This window comes from Caretta caretta, chromosome 1 (assembly GCF_965140235.1).
Source record: "Caretta caretta isolate rCarCar2 chromosome 1, rCarCar1.hap1, whole genome shotgun sequence".
Lineage (NCBI taxonomy): Eukaryota > Metazoa > Chordata > Testudines > Cheloniidae > Caretta > Caretta caretta.
Genome location: NC_134206.1, coordinates 161,004,840 through 161,024,079, shown reverse-complemented (window position 1 = coordinate 161,024,079; position 19,240 = coordinate 161,004,840). Strand labels below are relative to the sequence as shown.

General features: G+C 41.2%; 1 protein-coding gene across 3 annotated transcripts in view; it reads right to left on the bottom strand.

The window, feature by feature from the left end:
* The window catches only part of DSCAM (DS cell adhesion molecule), a 645,287-nt gene that overhangs the window by 23,490 nt on the left and 602,557 nt on the right, over nucleotides 1-19,240 (bottom strand). For all 3 annotated transcript variants that reach the window (XM_048866321.2, XM_048866302.2, XM_075132665.1), the window contains 4 exons: nucleotides 17,758-17,873; nucleotides 14,436-14,585; nucleotides 9,409-9,606; nucleotides 3,305-3,607 (listed from right to left, as the gene is read on the bottom strand). In XM_048866321.2, the coding sequence (XP_048722278.1) occupies nucleotides 3,305-3,607; nucleotides 9,409-9,606; nucleotides 14,436-14,585; nucleotides 17,758-17,873 (767 nt within the window). The remainder of the gene's footprint in view (nucleotides 1-3,304; nucleotides 3,608-9,408; nucleotides 9,607-14,435; nucleotides 14,586-17,757; nucleotides 17,874-19,240) is intronic.

Below are 19,240 nucleotides of genomic sequence, written 5' to 3'. Positions count from 1 at the left end.
GAAGTCACGGCTTCCATGACTTTCCAGGATGTTGTATGACTTCTGCTGCAGCCGGTGTGTCTGGCCCCAGGGTCATCCGAGCAGCTCGGGCAGCCCCTGGGCCAGTCTTGGACACCATCACCCCCACCTAGCACCAGCGGGGATCTTGGGCTGCTGAGCTCCCCTCATGGCTCCCAGCACCAGCGGGGGGCCCAGGCCATGCACTGCCACTCCCTCAGAGCACCAGCAGTGCCCCCGGGCTGCCCCCCCCAAGCACCTGCAGCACGCCTGGGCCACCCCCTGCCCCAGAGCACCCAAGATTTAGTCAGGGTTATATAGTACAAGTCATGGACAGGTCACGGGCTGTGAATTTTTGCTTACTGCCCGTGACCTGTCCATGACTTTTATTAAAAATATCCGTGACTAAAATATAGCCTTAGCCATAATCATGTTGGGCCACTGGAACTTGCATCACTATTCCAAGTTATTAAATCTAATTGTTAGGATATAGATATTCAGGCCTGTCTGTAAAGGCCTGTACTCTAAGAATTTAGGTATATTCTTATCACTTGGCCAGTTATAGAGGTATAAAAGAAAGAATCAAAATCACTGTCTGCCAGTGTAAGGTCCTTCTCTTACTGTGACAGTCTGAGGCCCTGTGCTTAGGCTAAGGCCTTTGGCTAAGCAGCAGAGGCAGCCATAAGCTGGGAAGCGAATGGTCACCTCCTCACATTCCAAACTAGTCACATTGAAAGAAGGTGCTTTTGGGCTGTTAGGAATACAATCCTGTCCTGATGGTGCCTATCACCTCCAGAGAAAGAGAAGTGCCTAGAAGATGTAAAAGGAAACTTAGTTTGATAGCATCCTGTCTGGCAAGAACTCATTTATCAATAGCTGGGATGTGAAATCCTCACTTCTGTATTGTTTTGTCATTATAGTTCCCACTTTGCTATTCTTTGTCTGTATAATCTCTGTCTGGTTCTGTGATTGTTCCTGTCTGCTGTATAATTAATTTTGCTGGGTGTAAACTAATTAAGGTGGTGGGATATAATTGGTTAAATAATCATGTTACAATATGTTAGGATTGGTTAGTTAAATTTCAGTAAAATGATTGGTTAAGAAGCTAAGATGATAAATGATAAAGCTAAATGATAGCTGAGAAGAACTCAAGTTTTACTATATAGTCTGCAGTCAATCAGGAAGTGGGTGGGTGGGTGAAATGGGAACAGGGAATGGGGGTGGGGGTGGGGAAATTGGAATCATGTTTTGCTAAAGGGGGAAATGGGAACAGGGAATGGGGGTGGGGAAATTGGAATCATGTTTAGCTAAAGGGGGAAATGGGAACAGGGACACAGGTAAGCCTCTGTGGTGTCAAAGCTGGGAAGGGGGACATTAAGGAAGGAAACTGGAATCATGCTTGCTGGAAGTTCACCCCAATAAACATCGAATTGTTTGCTCCTTTGGACTTCGGGTATTGTTGCTCTCTGTTCATGAGAGAAGAAGGACCAGGGAAGTAAGTGGGTGAAGGAATAAGCCCCCTAACACTAATTACCATGACACATGATATATTGCCTCTCCTTAATGCAAGAGGAAGCTAAAATTGAGGAAGAAAAAGGGTGTGAATTCAAATCAATTTAGCTGATGGCCTCAGGGCTGACTACAAATCTTTAATTCACTGGAGGGGAACTGCTGAGATCTTAAACCATGAAGCTTTCCAGCTCAAGCGTGGGGACTGAATTTTTGCACTGGCTGTCCTCAGGGAGCATGTACATTATTTAGAATACATTAGAACATTTAAAAATATTAAATAAGCATAAGTAATTTATTTGGAAAAATGAAAGGCGTTTACTTTTCTGTTTGCCTAAGGAATTTATAGAACATGTCTGTTGACTGACTGGAAGGGCCTGATTGTAATTTTCCTTCAACTGTGAAATGTGGATATTTCCCCTAAGCAAAGGGAGAAAAAAAAATTACCTTTAATTCTTGTTTTCTGTCGATTCACATATCCCAAGTGATCATCACTCTTGGGATCTGTGTTTCCAGTGTGTAACCAGGTGGGAATCAGTCAATTTCTCCACTAAAGTATTTCCTCTACCCATCCCTCTTTCATCCTTTTGATTGGCTTGGTAATTCCCTGCCTATATTATTACAACTTCATTTAATCTTTTTCTGAGTCCTTTCACATTCTTCTTGTATACTTGTCCCACAAACCCCTCCTGACTTCCCTCCATGCTACTTCCTGCTCCTGGAGCAACCTGTTCAACACTATTTGTTATGCTTGTTTCTCTCTTCCTCCAAATTCCGTTTGTTCAATTAGTAGTATTTATTATTTGTGTTAGGATAGCACCCACAATGTATGAGTTGCTTTCTAAACATATAGGGAGCCCCGACACCAACCCAGCCTAATGAGCAAACTTACTAAAAATGAAATTACAAATAAAATAAATAACCTCATAACGTTTCACTGTGTAAATCGTTCTTCACTTACGTCATCTCTCCCTGTGTCACGTCATGCATTGTCTAACCTAGACTGTAAACTCTTCAGAGAAGGGATTTTGACATATTTGCCTGCAGAGCACTATGCATACCTATGAAGTGTATAAGTAAGTACATAGTATTAGGGTGTCACTAAAGATCGAATTTGTTGCCTTCCAGGAGCTGAACTAAAATGAATAGGCACCCATGAGGCATTATTAGTCACTACCAACTTGGGATGGACTTAAGTTAGTGACCTACCAGTGGAAGGCTCCATATCCCATTGTCAGTCAGATATTCTGGAACAATTTGCGCAGTGGGGGTGCTGAGAGCCATTGAACCAAACTGTAAACCCTGTATATGTTGGAAACTGCTTCAAGACCGGAGGTGCAGCAGCACTCCTAGTTCCAACACCTATGCTGTCAGTTGCCCGAGGTAGCCTGTTCCCTTGATATTTTTTACATTTTTGTTTTTTCCAGTTTCAGATAGTTATAATTCCATAAGCATAGACATCAAGGGGATAGTACAACATCTCAACAACGTCCCTGAAAAGGTATTATGTCCGTCTGCAACCAATTTCAATGACATTTTGTGGCATTCCTTCGAGATCAGTGAAAGAGTATTACCATGCCATTGTTTTTAACTTGTCTGTATACAGGAGGATAAACTTACACTGAATATAACATCAGTTATGATAAAAAGTGATTCTTTACTCTGCGAATACTTACCTTAAATAGGAACATTTTCTTCCTTCATTACGATATATCTTGTTCCATCTATCACGTTATGCATGCAGTGAAATACTCACCCAAAGTACCAAAAAGTTAGCTAGTTAGCTCTGTGCTCTTACCTGGCCGATGTGCCTTTGGAACTGCCATGTTCATCACGCGCCCTCCGTCCTGAGGTTTGGGGGGTGAAGCAGTAAATCTGCAGATCCCCGATTCTGATGGTGTGCTTGAGGTCAGACTGTCTGTGTACTCATTAGTCCCTGCCGTTAGCTGTTCCGATGATGTGTCTGATATAAAGCATTCTGTAATTGTGAACTTGGCATGTCTCAGCTGCTCTTCCATCTTAGCATGTTCATATGCTCTCGCTAGCTCTTCGTACGTAGAGGAGGCACTTTCTGTGGAGACCATGCTGCTTCTTGCTCGATCTAAACATCCAAAAAGGATAAAAAAAAAAGTGTGGTCATTTCAGTACCTAAATCATTAATATTAAAGGGTTTTTACTAGGGTGTAGTTTTCCTGACTGACTATGACAACTTCATCATGAATGAGGTCTCATTGTCTTACCAGCAGCATATGAATCAGAATTGACTTGTTTGCTTAGAAGCAGAAAAAAACTTTTATTCAGTGAGAAAAATGTGACTACTTTCCCCCCCCCCCTGCACTTTTCCCTTTTGAAAAGTAAGTTTAGTGCTTTACATGTCAAAAGAAAAACAGAAGGCCACTGTTTATTCACAAAACAGACACAGCACTGCCATGGGCAGTTTCAATACAGTATCCTGTTAATGTGCCTCAGACATGTTTCAGAGGGCTCACCTTGAGTGGTGAAAGGATAGCTCTCTTTCTATATTCATTCACACCTTGGTCCTTCTGTTGAGAATGCCAACAAAGGTACAACAGAATGGCAATAATTCTGAGACCAACATCTGTTTTCTGGGAACCGGACTGAAACCACTAACTCATCTCACATAGAGCAAATGGCTTCATCAGAAGGTAACATCTTTTGGTCACTACCAGTCTGCTTGTATTCTGATGCCTGATTCATCACTAGTGAAGTCAATGGTAACTTCACCATTGACTTTAATGGACACAGGATTAAATCCTTTGTAATAAAGAAGTGTCTCTTTTCCCATTACCAATTCCTGGAGATATCAACTTCCCTTGAACAAGCATCTTTGTTCTTGAAGATTTAATTAGTCACTTGTTTATGGTAAAGCATACTGCATGTACAATGCCAAACCCTGAAAAGTGAAGCAGATGAGAGGTTTCTATTTAATTAAATGGAAAAGTCCCTGGAATGCTATACATTTCAGCTGTGGTGTGTCAGGAGAGAAGAGAAGTTTCACGAGGTCCTTGAGCAGGAACCATGTCATCTTCCAGGTTTTGTTCAGTTCCATGCACATTACTGATACTCAATACATTAACAATAATATTAATAGCAGCTGCAACAACAACTAGTTCATAAAATGAGACTACTACAGTAACTAGATGCAACAGTTTGTTAATTGCAAGTCTTTATTTTTTATATCATATACTAGAGTCCTGGTATCAGTTTTTATTCCATAAGAAGAGCATTACACCTGTCAATTATAAAGAGGTAAATGCATTATTTTAATTCATAAGTACTTTTATTATATGACTTAATTTGATTAGGACCTTCAAGCTTACCTTGAATGATTAAAGCACTCTTGGACATGTCTCCACTAAGTTTAAAGCTACTGGCCCATAAATCTGGGACAATTCATGAAATGTCAACTCTGCCCCCATATGTCCCAAGTTGCCATGCGTTGCAAATCTGAGTCCGGAGCTTGAAAGCAGATGAAAATTGGTAGACCCTTCGTTCATTTCATTTGTGGATTCTTAGGCCAGCACTACATTAAAAAGTTAAGTGGATCCACCTATGTCACTCAGGAGTGTGAATAAACCACATCCCTGTGCAATGGAGTTAAACTGACCTAATCCTCGGAGTAGATAGCAGTAGGTTGATGGAAGAATTCTTCCGTTGATGGCCTCTCAAGGAGATGGATTAACTAGAGCGGGGGTGGCCAACCTGTGGCTCCGGAGCCACATGCGACTCTTCAGAAGTTAATATGTGGCTCCTTGTATAGGCACCGACTCGGGGGCTGGAGCTACAGCTTTCCAAGGTGCCAGGGGTGCTCACTGCTCAACCCCTGGCTCTGCCACAGGGCCTGCCCCCACTCCGCCCCTTCCTGCCCGCTCCCTTGAGCCTGAAGTGCCCTCACTTCTCTCCCCCTCCCTCCCCAGAGCCTCCTGCATGCCATAGAACAGCTGATCGGGAGGTGCGGGGAGGGAGCGGGAGTCACCAGTGGGTGGGAGACGCTGGGAGCAGGGCAGGTGGAGCTGATGGGGGGCTGCTGACGTATTACGGTGGCTCTTTGGCAATGTTCACTGGTAAATTCTGGCTCCTTCTCAGACTCAGGAGCACCCCTGAACTAGAGTGACGGGAGAACCCATCCTGTTGCTGTAGTATGTGTCTACACTGAAGCACTGCAGCTATGCTGCTGTGGTGTTTCTAGTGAAGACAAAGCTTTAGACATGGAGCACGGCTATGTTTGGTTGTACAACTCAATCTGCAATTGTTTCACCTTTTAAAATAACAATAGATTTATCACTCTGACCCCATTCCTTTCCTAGAAATCAAAAGCATAACATATCTACTGTTTTGTCACCCCTGTGTTGTGTACCCCTTCCATGACCCAAGTTTCCACGTTTACTTTTAATTTTAAAAATCTATTTTAATTCTAATATAAAACCCTGCACATCTTAAAGGGCAGGGATACAGTTGGAAGGTGTCTAGTAATTAACAACTTTTGTTCAAATACTATAGGTTATGAAGCAGGCTTGTAAAATCATTGTTAAAGTTTACAAGCCCATGCAGTGAACCCACTTGCATGTCCTTTTCCATGATAACTGGGTGATGATGAGAAAAACTAATGATATTTTACTTGTCCATGAAATAAAATTACCCTGGGCGAGAGGAATCTTGCTGTGTTGGGATATGTGGCAATATGCTTGTGTGGGAATTTTCTGTAACATTTTAATGAACTATCTGTATGACTCTGTACCTCTCACCTCAGTATTGCTACCCAATGAGTAATGAAGGGTTAAAATGTTGCTCTAGGGGCAGAGCAGGACACATGAGGTGTTTGACTCACATAGCTGCCTGGCTGGAGACCAGAATAATTAGCAAATTGAACATGTGTGAATGGAGGTCCTGGAAGAGACAATGGAAACTTTTATGACCAAAGGTTAACATCTAACTGCAAAGGCAGCTGAACATGTGGACACAGCCAGGCCATGTCCTGAGAACAAAGGCAAGAGGTGTCAGATATGTGTGATAAGAACTGGCAACACAGAAACACAGGTTTCAGAGTAGCAGCCGTGTTAGTCTGTATTCGCAAAAAGAAAAGGAGTACTAGTGGCACCTTAGAGACTAACCAATTTATTTGAGCATGAGCTTTCGTGAGCTACAGAAACACAGCAGCTCTCAAGAGAGACTGAAGGACAAAGAGACAGAGCCAAGGTGGATTCTAGAATAGCCTGGTTGGATGCAGCCCTAGCATTGGCCAGTCTGAACCCTCTCTTTACCTTTGTTTCTCTATGCTAACCTGAGGACTTCCCGATGCTGTCTTCTAGTTGACTAATAAACCCTACTCTGTTTTGAAAAAGGCCACATAAAGTCACACCAGATATTTGCTGAAGTGCATCAATCTCCCAAAGGGGTAAAAATCTCTGAACAGGAGTCTGCTCCAGTTGGATTCTTTGAGCAAAGCTTATGCTGAGGAACAGGTGTTCTGGAGCCTGGGAGGCTCAGTGCCAGAGGCATTGAGCCCATGTGGCCTACCTTATCGAAGAATGTGACCCCTTGGGGGGATCTGGCACACTAAAGGGGTACCCCCTGGAGATGGTCTACAAGTTGGAGCATAGCAAATCCAGGATTATGCCCACAATCTAGCATGCCCATAATAAGGTTTTCACCTTCCTTCCAGATAAAGAAGTCTGGATGAAACTGGAGGCATGTCTGATGGACAACATGAAGTACTCTCTCTTTAACCAAAGTGGACATACTGCCTTCCTCAACTCTCCTACTTCCTTACAGCCCAAGAGAGAGTCACCTGGATTTTCATGCAGCTTCACACAGAAATATCCATGAGCCATTAGGGCAGCCCACCACTGTGCTTTTTTAGATATAATTTGTACATTATTAGGACCAAACCTTCCCTTTGAAGAATAAAAAAATATCCTACTGATTTAGATATGCATAAATCTATTACAGCAAAGTAAATGTACCTTGATTCTTAATTGAATAAGTCTTACAAGTCTTTTTATTTTTATGTATCTATCCACATAGTCTTGTAAATTTCACATCATTTGATTTAATGATGTACCTTACAATGACAAAAGCACAGCCCATAGGAAGTTCCTGATATTAATGTTGGATAGCATATGTAAGCAGCGGTAGATTTTAAAAGATATTTAAAAGGAGGGTGTCCATTCTTAAAAGATAACAGCTTAATCCTACGAATATTACTGAGTATAGTGCTTACTTCTCTGAGTAGCCGAGTGGAAGTCAATGGGCAATATGTAGTGCTCAGCACTTCTGAAAATCAAGCCGCATATTTAGGTCCCTAAATAGGATTTAAGGAACTATCTTTAGGAATATATTTTTGAAAAGCTTGGAGCAAACGTTTTTAAGATCAAGGCAAGGCAGATGTCTGCTTTTTCTTACTCAGAAAATAACTGGATATTTTCAAAAAAACCCTCATATTTCTATGTAGTGAAAAGCTCTTTGTGTATACTGCTTTGGATGATTTTCTCTTCAGGGGCTTGACTGTTCTGAGACTTTCCTGTTTAGCCACTCTAAAGCCAGAGGTGAAAGAAAGCTGATCCAGTACGGCGTACTTGTAAGAAAGTGGCCGCCGGTACACAGCTGACCGTACCAGCAGGGGCACTGATGGTGGGAGGCAAAAGGGGCAGATACCCCGTGGCCTGGCAATTTAAAAGGGCATGGGGCTCCTGGCAGCAGCTGGAGCCCCTGGCCCTTTAAATTGCTGTTGAAGCCCTGGGGCTCTTGGGCGCTGCTGCGGCTACCGGGGGTGATTTAAAGGGCCAGGGGCTCCGGCGGTGATTTAAATGACCTGCGGCTTCCGGCTGCCACTGCTGCTACTGCTATCATGCAAGTAGGTGGAGCCCTGGGCCCTTTAAATTGCCGCCAAAGCCCTGGGCAGCATGGGCCAGACTGCGCTGAAGGGCTGGCTTGGGGAGTCTGGCCTTCTGGGGGCTCAGAGCCACCCCCACAACCTTGCTCAGGACCCCAACCACCCTGCAAACTGGTAAGTCTGTTAAGTTACTTTCACCCCGTCTAAACTCCAAGGGAATACAAGCAGTTGCTTCTGGCCAGCCTTGAGCTAGATAGGGAGTCACTGCCTCTGCCAGTGATATACCTCAAAACAAACATTTTCCTTGGTTTTTTTTTTAAACCTAACTTTGGAACTGCTGTGTGAGTGTGTTCCTGATCACAGGATGTAATTCATTTAAGGCTGTACATTTCTTCATCTCTTATTCAGTATAGAGGAAAAGGAAAAATCAGCTTCACTTTTCAGTCTCGCAACCGCATTTTAACCGGGACACAACAAGGGTAGTATTAAGATTGAGAGAAGAATTGCATCTTTGAGTTCCCCTTTCTCATTAGTTATAGATATAGTTGTTCCCAAATAAAATCAGGGCTTTGTCCAATGCCCATCGATGTTACTGAGTACTGGATTGGGCCTGAAAGCTGGGCATTCCCCCTGTGAGCAAATTACACCACTGGAAACAACTTACCTTATAGTAGCTCAAACTTAAAAACATTCCAGTTTTGACTCCATTTTCCCAGCACTAATACTACTACTTCCTGAAGCAAATTCTCATACCTCTCCCTTAGAGCTCAGGAAGTACATAGTTTCAGTGACCAGAAAAATTATCCACAGAACCATCAAAAAGATTTTGGAGTGCATTTTTGGCATAGGAAGTCACATACACACTGCCTGTTATCATAAATGGTAGTATAACCCAGTAGCAGTTGCAGTTAGAAGGTATGTTTTTAAAATGCTTTAAAAAGAAAATACAACTCTTAATCCCAGCAACAAATATGGTAAATCTCATGCACTGAATACTACAGTTATGCTAGTCCTGTCTTTAGAGAGGAATTCTGCAAATGACATTATACCTGTATCCTGTGAGGGGCTGACACTGTAGCTGTCACTTTCCTTGTCTACTGATCCTGCAGCTCTGGGTGTTGGCAGCCTCCAATCTGTGGTGAGGGTGTGGGCTGATATAGTGGGATGGGGTCTGTTGAGAGTCCATTGACTAGCGTACCTGTTGCGAGCTGTGGGCCCAGTTTTTGCATTCCTTCTTGTAGTAGGATCTGTGATTGACCAACAGAGAATCTTTGCCATTAAGTTCTTAATTAGTCAATGGAAAATCACCAGCAGAATAACTGAAATGAAGTGGTGACTGAGATATTGTTAAAAAAAAAAAACCGATGAAAAGGAGTTAAGGATGAAAATGTGTTTCAGTGAAGTGCAGTGAGTACACCCCCAAATTAGGACATTTTCTTCACAGAAATTCAACGTGTTTATACAGTCACAAATGTTAAATAGTCTGGGAATGAAACAGGTAAAGGGATCCAACCCGTTCCCAACTGCCATTCCCTCATTATCACTTCATATGAATCATAATAACTCCAAATTTATAAAATATAAATGAAAAGATTACAAATGGCTAAGCGATTATATGATCACATTTCCTATGCAAGGGATCTTGCTTAACGTTAACATACGATAGTATTACTCACTACCAAAACCCTATGTGTTTATTATTTATTTATTAGTTTACATTTGGGCTAGTATGTTATTAATCATGCATGCTAAAGGGATGTTACCAGGTAGCTGAAAACATGGCAAATCGTAAAATCCTCCAAGTTCTGATGGTAAATTTATCCATAAAGATTCTTACAGTGTCTGAAAAAAATAAAATCATCCCAATTCTTCCTTAGAAATTAAAAAAAAAAAATCAACTATTTATGTTGGGCCTCAAATATTTTATTCTTTGCTGCTCCAGAGACAATCCATCCATCCTTCCAAGGGAGTGCAAGTAAGCTAACTGCCAAAATCGATTGCTTAGGCTTTATTGACATCATCAGTAGCACTGGGACAAAAACAAGGCTTGTTTTTCATCATATGTAGGGCCCTACCAAATTCACAGTCCATTTTCTTAAATTTCACGGTCATAGCATTTAAAAAATCTTTAATTTCATGGTTTCAGATACTTAAAACTTAAAATTCACGGTGTTGTAACAAAATATAATCATGTAAAGCCCTTAAGGCTCAATGTTTCTCTAACTGGGGGTTCTGACCCATAAGGGGGTCGCAAACTATTGTAGGGGGTGATCAAAGTATTGCCACCCTTCCTTCTGTACTGGTTTCAGAGCTGGATGGCTGGAGAGGAGCAACAGCTGGCCGGGTGCCCAGCTCTGAAGGCAGCACTGCTGCCATCAGCAGCAAAGAAGTAAGGGTGTACTTTTGTATACGTTTACCTTATAGTATAGAGTAAAAGTACACAAAAGACCAGATTTCATGGGGGACACCAGATTTAATGGTCTGTGATGTGATTTTCACAGGCATGAATTTGGTAGGGCCTTAATCATAAGCCAAAGGGAAAAGAAAAATCTTTAATTGGCAAATGGAAAGTGACTAAACCATCAGGGAAAGATTTTTCTTTTGAAGCTTCTATTAGTAACAATGGTGAGTAAAAGAATTAAACAGTGCTCTTTGACATTCAAATGGTAAGTCCGTTCTACCACTTCGGAGTGGGAGACTTGAACAGGAATGGGTTTAAGGATAAACCATCACTAGATACTGACTTTGAGCACTGTTTCTGAATCAACATTCCCTATGAAGCATTTACAGCCTGTTACTTCAAAGGTGCTCGTTATTTATAAATACAAAATGGCCATGCCTGTTTGACCTTCTATTTCAAATCTTCCTCCAAGGCAAAAGAAAAATACAAACTCAATGCCATTGATAAACATGGTAGCATGCCTGCTCTTTAGAACAAGGACAATAGTTAGATGGCTAGCCTGCTATCTTTTCATAACTAGATACTAATGTTGGAAATTATTAAGAGACTAGATTGTAAATTTTCAGTCTACCCTGAGCAAGGCATGGTGCATAGCTGTGCCACCTCAGAAGCAGACTGAAGGGGGTGGTAGAGTTGGGTGCTGGGAACTGTGAAATTACTACACCATTAGCAGATATCTTCCTCCTCTGTGACAGCTGAGGTCTTCTGGATGGAGGGGCACAGCCTTGCTTCTGATCATTCCCCATTCTTGTCTGTCCATTGTTGCTGCTCTCGCCTAGTATGAATTGTGATATCAGTATTTGGATGGTCAGGAATGGGGAGCAAGGGGGTACCTTGTGCCTCCTTGTGTGGCTTTGTAAGGGTAACTCACATTCTCTGCAGACCTGAAATCCAAGAGGCAATGGGTGTGTGTGGAAGATGCCCTCCACAAATTCCCTGTGTCTAACAGCTGCACTCTGCAATTAAACACTCATGGCTGGCCTGTGCCAGCTGACTCAGGCTCGGGGGCTCGGGCTAAGGGGCTGTTTAATTGAAGTGTAGATGCTCAGGCTTCGGCTGCATCACAGTTCTTTGCCATTTAGCAGTGTTCCCAGAGCTGGGAAGTGAGTAGCTATTCCTTGACTGGCATTTGATAGCTATACTCTTTAGAAGTTCTCAGCTAGCCCAGAATATCACGAATAAACAAACAATTGTATATGTTTTCAGAACCTTTCATCCTGAAGCATCCCAAAGCCCTTTACAACCAACTGTGAAGTATATGCACAGTGCACCACTGAAACACAATCATCTCTAGCAGGAGAGGGCAACCACCAACAGTACACAACAACACATAGCACAGCACTGGGCAGAGGACAAATTTTGGCCAAGAATATTGGAACTTGGAGCTCTTACAAAGAAAAATGCCAGTGGATCTTTGAAATCCATGCACGTCATGTAAGACCCTCAGTTTTTTGAGGTATCAAAGTCATCCCGAAGACATGACCTAAATCTCCTGAATCTTAGAGTACATTTCCCAGACTTAGTCTTAGAAATATCTTGAAACATGCATGAACTTTAAGGACCAAAGGTGAAATCATGGCCTTATTGAAGTCAGTGTAAGTTTTGCCATTGACTTCAATGGGTGGGGGGAGAGGGGAAGGGCTAGCTCAGTGGTTTGAGCATTGGCCTGCTAAACCCAGGGTTGTGAGTTCAATCCTTGAGGGGGTCTGGGACAAAAATTGGGGATTGGTCCTGCTTCGAGCGGGGGTTGGACTAGATGACCTCCTGAGGTCCCTTCCAACCCTGATATTCTATGATTCTAGGGCCAAGATTTCACTCCAGACTGTGACTGTCCCAGTGCAGGTGAGCAGCATGGGAGAAAAGTGCAAGAAGCTTTCCTCCTGCTGTGCAGGTGCCAGCTATAATCCTAGACCTCATGCTCCCTGAATGCAAGGAACAGAAGAGTCTAATCACTAGACTTCCGAAAGACAGAACAAATGGAATGAAGGCCCTAGCAGAGCCCAGCTGGAATGTGGACACTGCAACAGTTGTACCCAATTTTTGTCTTCTGAATAAACGTTTAGATTTAAACAACAATTGTGTTACAACTTAAAAAAGGATGATTACACAGACTTTTTGCAATCACATATATGGATTCTGATGGATGGATGGTCTCTGCATTTGTGGGGGGGGTTGACAATCTCAGATTTCCAGCTTGTTTGGAGAATTGTTATTTTAACAAATCTGTTTATATGCTGGTAGCTATTCATGGGGCTCAGCACAAACAGCTGGGATGTTCTTCACTTGCAGCAGAGAAGGCTGAAAATTGCATGTCCTTGAGCCCCTTAAATTCATTTAAATGAGTCTGTTAAGTTTGGGAAAAGCTACTCAAAATTCTAAGACTGATGCTGTGCATAGCAGGGGTGCTGGAACAATTTGCACAGTGGGGGTGCAGAGAGCTACTGAACCAAACTGTACACCCTGAAAATGATGGAAACCACTTCAAGCCTGGTGGTGCGGCAGCATCCCCAGCATCCCTAGTTCCAGCACCTATGTTACTTTCCAGCACCTATGTTACAGTGTTACTTTCAAATATTCAAGGAATATTAAAATGCACAGTAAATATATTTAACACCTTTCCCACGAAATTTGCTGGGATGCATGTGAACCAGACTATCGGGCTTCATTAAAAGTCCATTTTAAGTACCAGTATTTCCATGGACTTCAATGGGCTTTGATTTGGAGAAGATAAGGGATGGAAAGTGTAAGTATTCTGGGGTGTTGCCCAGCCTCTAATCATCACAAAGAAAGACAAGTACTTTTGGAGTGCAGGATCTTGCAGCATTAAAGATAGATAGATTTTAAAACACTGCAGGGTTCTATTATATTGTTCATTCTCATAATCTTGATTCTTCAACATAATAAACTTCAATGACAGTATTTGATCTTTGTATTTTCTATACCTCCTAGGACTTGTTTATATACTTCAAGTATGCCACATTACACCATATTACTATCTAGTAAGTAGTCCTTATATTTAATGAAATTTTTCCAATTATGCAGATATGGAACAAGTTTATAACGGAGTTTAGGAAGAATGTAGTGTCAGGGTATATTTATTAATTTTGTTCTTTAAATCATTGTAAGATGATCTCCGCATGGATATAGCTGGGAAAATGGATTTAATACAGTAACTAGAAATGTAACTTTTCCAAAAATGCAGTAATTAGAAAATGTATTTCTCATATCCTAGAACATTAGGAACAATCACAGGTAATTGAGAAATGAAATAAAGATTGATTGCTGTGAGAAATAAATATCTATTAGCTATGAAAATCCACTAGAAACATTTGCTCAATAGATTCTAGATGTTAAAATGCTGCATAAATTTCCTCTGAGGAATACTCAGGTCTGAATTACCTTAAATTACATCTACATTTTAACATGCAAAGGAAACTTTTACTGTATTAACCTTAATATGTACCACTTTTACAGTGGGTCCAATTGTAAAAGAGACTATTTTCTGCTGCACAAAATAGTTTCCGCACTACATTCAAAATAAAGGCAATACCATGATAATATAAATACTGTGGTAATGATATCTGCTCTAGGTAATATAGTCTCTTTTATACTCACTTGTTCCTGGCCGGGCATCAGAAACATCAACCAATGGTCCAGTAGCTTGTGAGACAGACTGGTAATGTACTGTATGAGTAACTGTCAATGACTTCTGTTTAGATGTCTCTCCAAAATCAGCATCAGTTAATAACACTGTTGATCTGTCATCTATAAGCAATAGAAAATGAATATTAAAATAAAGAATCACATTTTTGTTGATCCTTAAAAATAGTTTAAGTCCTCAAGTTTACACAAAACTAAAGAAAAGAGTATTGCCTGTGGGCCTTCATTTGTGATATGATGACTTTAAGGGACACAGATGGGCTTTTTGTGTATCCTTTTAGACACTCTCTGTTGCCTGTAACGATCTTTTGCCTTAAGTACTTGGACTTTTTCCGTTTTGTGAACAATGGTTTCTCTCGCCCCTTCATGTTGGTCATTAGCATAAGTGATTGTATCTGTGATGTCGAAAGCAGACTGTTAGCTCATTTGTGCTTTCTCTTCTGGCTAGCTTCGCCTCTGCAGCACCAGAACAAAAATACTGCAGCATGAGGGCCTCAATCCAGTAAAGCACTTATGAACTTGCTTTAGTTAGTATCTGAACATTCTCGCGGAAGTGGGACAAATCGTGTGCTTACAGTTATGCCCATGCATAAATGTTTTTGTGGTCTGGAGCCCATGGGCCAAATCTTGCCTCTTCCTTATGTTGCAAAGTTCCTGCAGCAGAACTGACTGGTGTGGGTCAGTGGCACAACTGGAAGAGGATTTGGAGAGCCTGGTGCAAGTGCTGTGGCTCTCCTGCCTGCCACGGAGTACAGCTGAATGGAGGCTTCTTCCGATCTGCACAGCAGGATTGGTGGAGCGGGGTAGGGGAGGTAGTTAGACCCCAGGCCAAGGAGGGGAGAAAGGAACACTTGTGAATCCACTACTGCCTGGATTCTCTGCAAAGAAACAGCAGAAGCCACTGTGGAGGATTCCTTCTGACTTTCCATACAGAATCTCCACCCCTCCCTGCACCAAGCCAGGCTATGTGGGGGAGCAGTTGGTCCTGTGGCAGCTAGTAGCTTGTTTCTTTACAATTGTGATCACAGTGCTGTTTGGTTTTGTTTTGTTTTTTTTAAAAGAAGCTATACAGAATGCAGAGTATTCTCAATCATACAAGATTTAATAATAAGTCCCTTCCTGCCCCCACTATAATCAGTGGTAATTCTTCCATTGACTTCACGCTTGCAGAACATCTGCATTTGAATGCTTAGTGCTATCTGGGTTTAGTCTCCAGATTTTATTTTTACATTATTACAGTCTTTTTCATTTATTCTTAATAGCAATAAAAAACACGGGAAATTCCTGCTATCATACAATGTACAGCTTTTGAATGCATTTCTAAAGGGACTGCCAGCAATGGTGATTCTGTGAATTTACCCATCAGCTGTGGCTGATCCACTGCTTCTAACAATTGGTTTGGGGTTTTTTTCAACTGACAAGAGATCATTAATGTGAAAAATTCTGCACAGTAACATAAATGGCATTTTTTGCCCAAAAAAGGCCCTAAATAGAATGAACGTTATGAAACCAAATTATGCGGTCCCTGGCAAAAGAGGAGCTCTTACTCCGGTCATGAATAAAACCTGCCAAAGCCTATGTAAAAGCCTGTCAAAGTGCTGGCTTACTATTACTGCTTTGTGCAACACAGTCTATTACTGTGGCACCAATCACATTGCTGTAGTTAAGGAGCTAATGGCATTTCCATTATAAACCCCTATTGCCCAACTACTATAACTCAAGAGTGAAATCTCCCAATAGGATAAAACTTATCATAAAAGATTGCAGCACAGAAATGAACTTTGGAAACATAAAACTGGAAACAAAAATGTCCATGTTGCAGGTGATGTGTGGATCTTGTCTTCAAAGCAACCTCATAAAACATGAAACACAGAAAGGGCTGAATTCTCTGGTCCAGCCAAATCAAGCTAGCCTGGCACAGGATGTGATGGGACAACGTTACCTCATTCTTCCCCAATCCTGGGACTGACTGGGAGCCTCAGAGCTAAGCTACATCCCTGCTGGCTCCACTGGTCCCCTCCCCTCTGACCACATCCTAAATGTAACCACAACATATGCGTTATATTCCTCTATACAAGTGGAATCCTCTGCTGACCACTTAAGCCAGCTTCAAGTTTGCTTTAGACTGCTTTTTGTCCAAAATGGTAGAAATCTGGCAAGATCAGCTCCCTCTGTGAGAGCCCTGCCATTTTGGATAGAAAGACACTCATTAGATCAGTTGTTTTGGCAAGGTTTCAGCCACCATGTGGGGCTGAACTCTTAGGAAAATTGCTGTTTTTGTGAGATTTCAGATTCATCCCAGGCATAACTTAAGTTATTTATGGCTTTTGACCTGAAACCTGAATGACAGTGGTGAGTCTGGTTCCAGGAGATTTGGTATCCAACCTTCTGAAATGTAAAAGAGTTTAGCTTCAGGGTCCCAGTTTTAATGTATCTCAGTTTTTTTCTTATTTATTCAATGTAGCAGAATACAGAATAACTTTTGCTATAGTGAGGCAGATATATAATTAGGTCATTTTATGTAGATTTGGGTGGGAAACCATTTTCTAGACCTGCAAAAGTTTTAGAGATTTTTAAATTTTTTCTAGTCCCAAATTGGGGCAAAAAATTGAAATCTCAAACATAAGAACGGCCATTCTGGGTCAGACCAAAGGACCAGTTAGCCCGGTATCCTGCCTTCCGACAGTGGCCAATGCCAGGTGCCCCAGAGGGAATGAAGAGAAGAGGTAATCCTCAAGTGATCCATCCCCTGTCGCTCATTCCTAGCTTCTGGCAAACAGAGGCTAGGGACACCATCCCTGCTCATCCTGGCTAATAGCCATTGATGGACCTATCCGCTGTGAACTTATCTAGTTCTTTTCATTTCAGAAGTAGATAGTCTGAAAAAAAAATTTGGATTGGGTCAATCAAAACATTTTATTTCAGTAATTTTGAAATGTTTTGTTTTAATTTCAACCTTTTACAAATAACCTCTTTTAGAATAAACAAATTCAAATTTAAAAACAAAAAATCATGTTGAAATGGAAAAGTAAAGTTTTCATGTTGAAAATGTCAGAATGGAACACTTCACTTTTTGCTGCCCTACTCTACTTTAAATTTGCTAGGGTTCCTTAAAGCTCAGAATGATGCATATGTAGAACAGTCTTCAATTCACTTTTCAACCAGGACAAATTATCTTGTAAATTAGGACCCTAGCCCTTTTTATGTGTAAAGGATGCAGTGCAAAGTCGACCATAACATTTATTATATAAGCAACATAAGTGCATTGACATTTTACCAATGGTCTCCATTGTGTCCCTCTCTTCAATCAGAAGCTGAGCTCTGGGAATATCTATGTGCATCCTTAGCGTCTGCTGCTGCTTGTTAAGTGTATCTGAGGTCCTGGTGTTCTTACTAAGCACAAAAGAGAGACAAACATGAAAACGCTCCCCATATGAAAAGATATTTAAGGATTTCCTTTTTAAAAATCCATTCAACTTAAGATAATAAAATTACCATAGTCACCAAAATTCTCATACATTTCATTTTCTTTCATTGTACTTTGAAGCAAATAGGTGGTATTAATTTAACGTATTTTGGTAGGGAGATGAGAAAAAGTAAGTGGGGCAAGGGACTGAGTCTGCCATTATTCAGTGGTTTATCTATCAAAAGCCCTTATTGAATCTTTTCGATGCAGTTGTTGAATACTGAAACTGATGGAAACAGTTATAAAGCTGCCATTTTTTTGCATTTCTCAGATTTGGCTAATGAACCCTTGAGCTGACCAAACAGGTCAGTGGGAAGATGGTGTTTTATATAAATTTCTCCTATTCATTAATTTTCAGCAATGATTTAAATCCTGAACATCATGAGAATTGGTAAGTTAAGAAATCAATCAAACATTCATTAGAATTTCCATTAATAGTAATGAATTGCATAAGGAAAAGTGAAGACTTTAGTTCTGTTGACATTGCAGTAGTAAGAAATTATAGACCTTGTTAGCACTCATGGATTAACTCCTTTCTTTGGATTTGGTATTTTAGAACAGGACTATAAAACAATTATTGTAACATCACACAAGCCATAACAATTTTAAAGTCTGTGTACCAGAAAATTACTCTGGGAATGAGCCATCTACTAATAAGCAAATGGAAATGGGTAATAAAACTGAGCAGCATAATCATATGCAATACAGAACTTGTGGTAAAATCCTCCATATTGTATTCACCCCTTTCCACAGAAATGCTAAAGGGAAGGAAGGAACTCTCCTTATGGGCCCCCTTGTTTTCCCTGAATCATTTTGTAAGAGGAATTCCCTCCCCTCACAAAACTGACAGCAGTTCTGTCTCTAAACCCAACAGATCCAATGGGATCCACCAGAACTGAGCTAGGACATATCTGCCAGATTCTACTTTTCTTGTCTTTTCCCCACTCTGTCTATCTTAGGAATTATGGCCCCTATCAACAGTCTTTATTGTGTTTATTCTCACAACAGCCCTGTGAGGTTCATAGACTCTTCCTAGACTCTAAGACCTGAAGGGATCATTGTGATAATCGTCTCCTGTAGAGCACATGGCTATAGAACTTCCCCAAAATAATTCCTAGAGCAGTTCTTTTAGAAAAACACCTAATCTTGATTTTAAAATTGTCAGTGATGGAGAATCCACCATGACCTCACCCCTAAGAAGACTTCTTCACAAAAGTCTCTCTCTCTCTCTATCAAAATTCCATCCTGGAGATGAGAAACCCTCTTATTAAAACTGATTTGTCTCCATGAATGG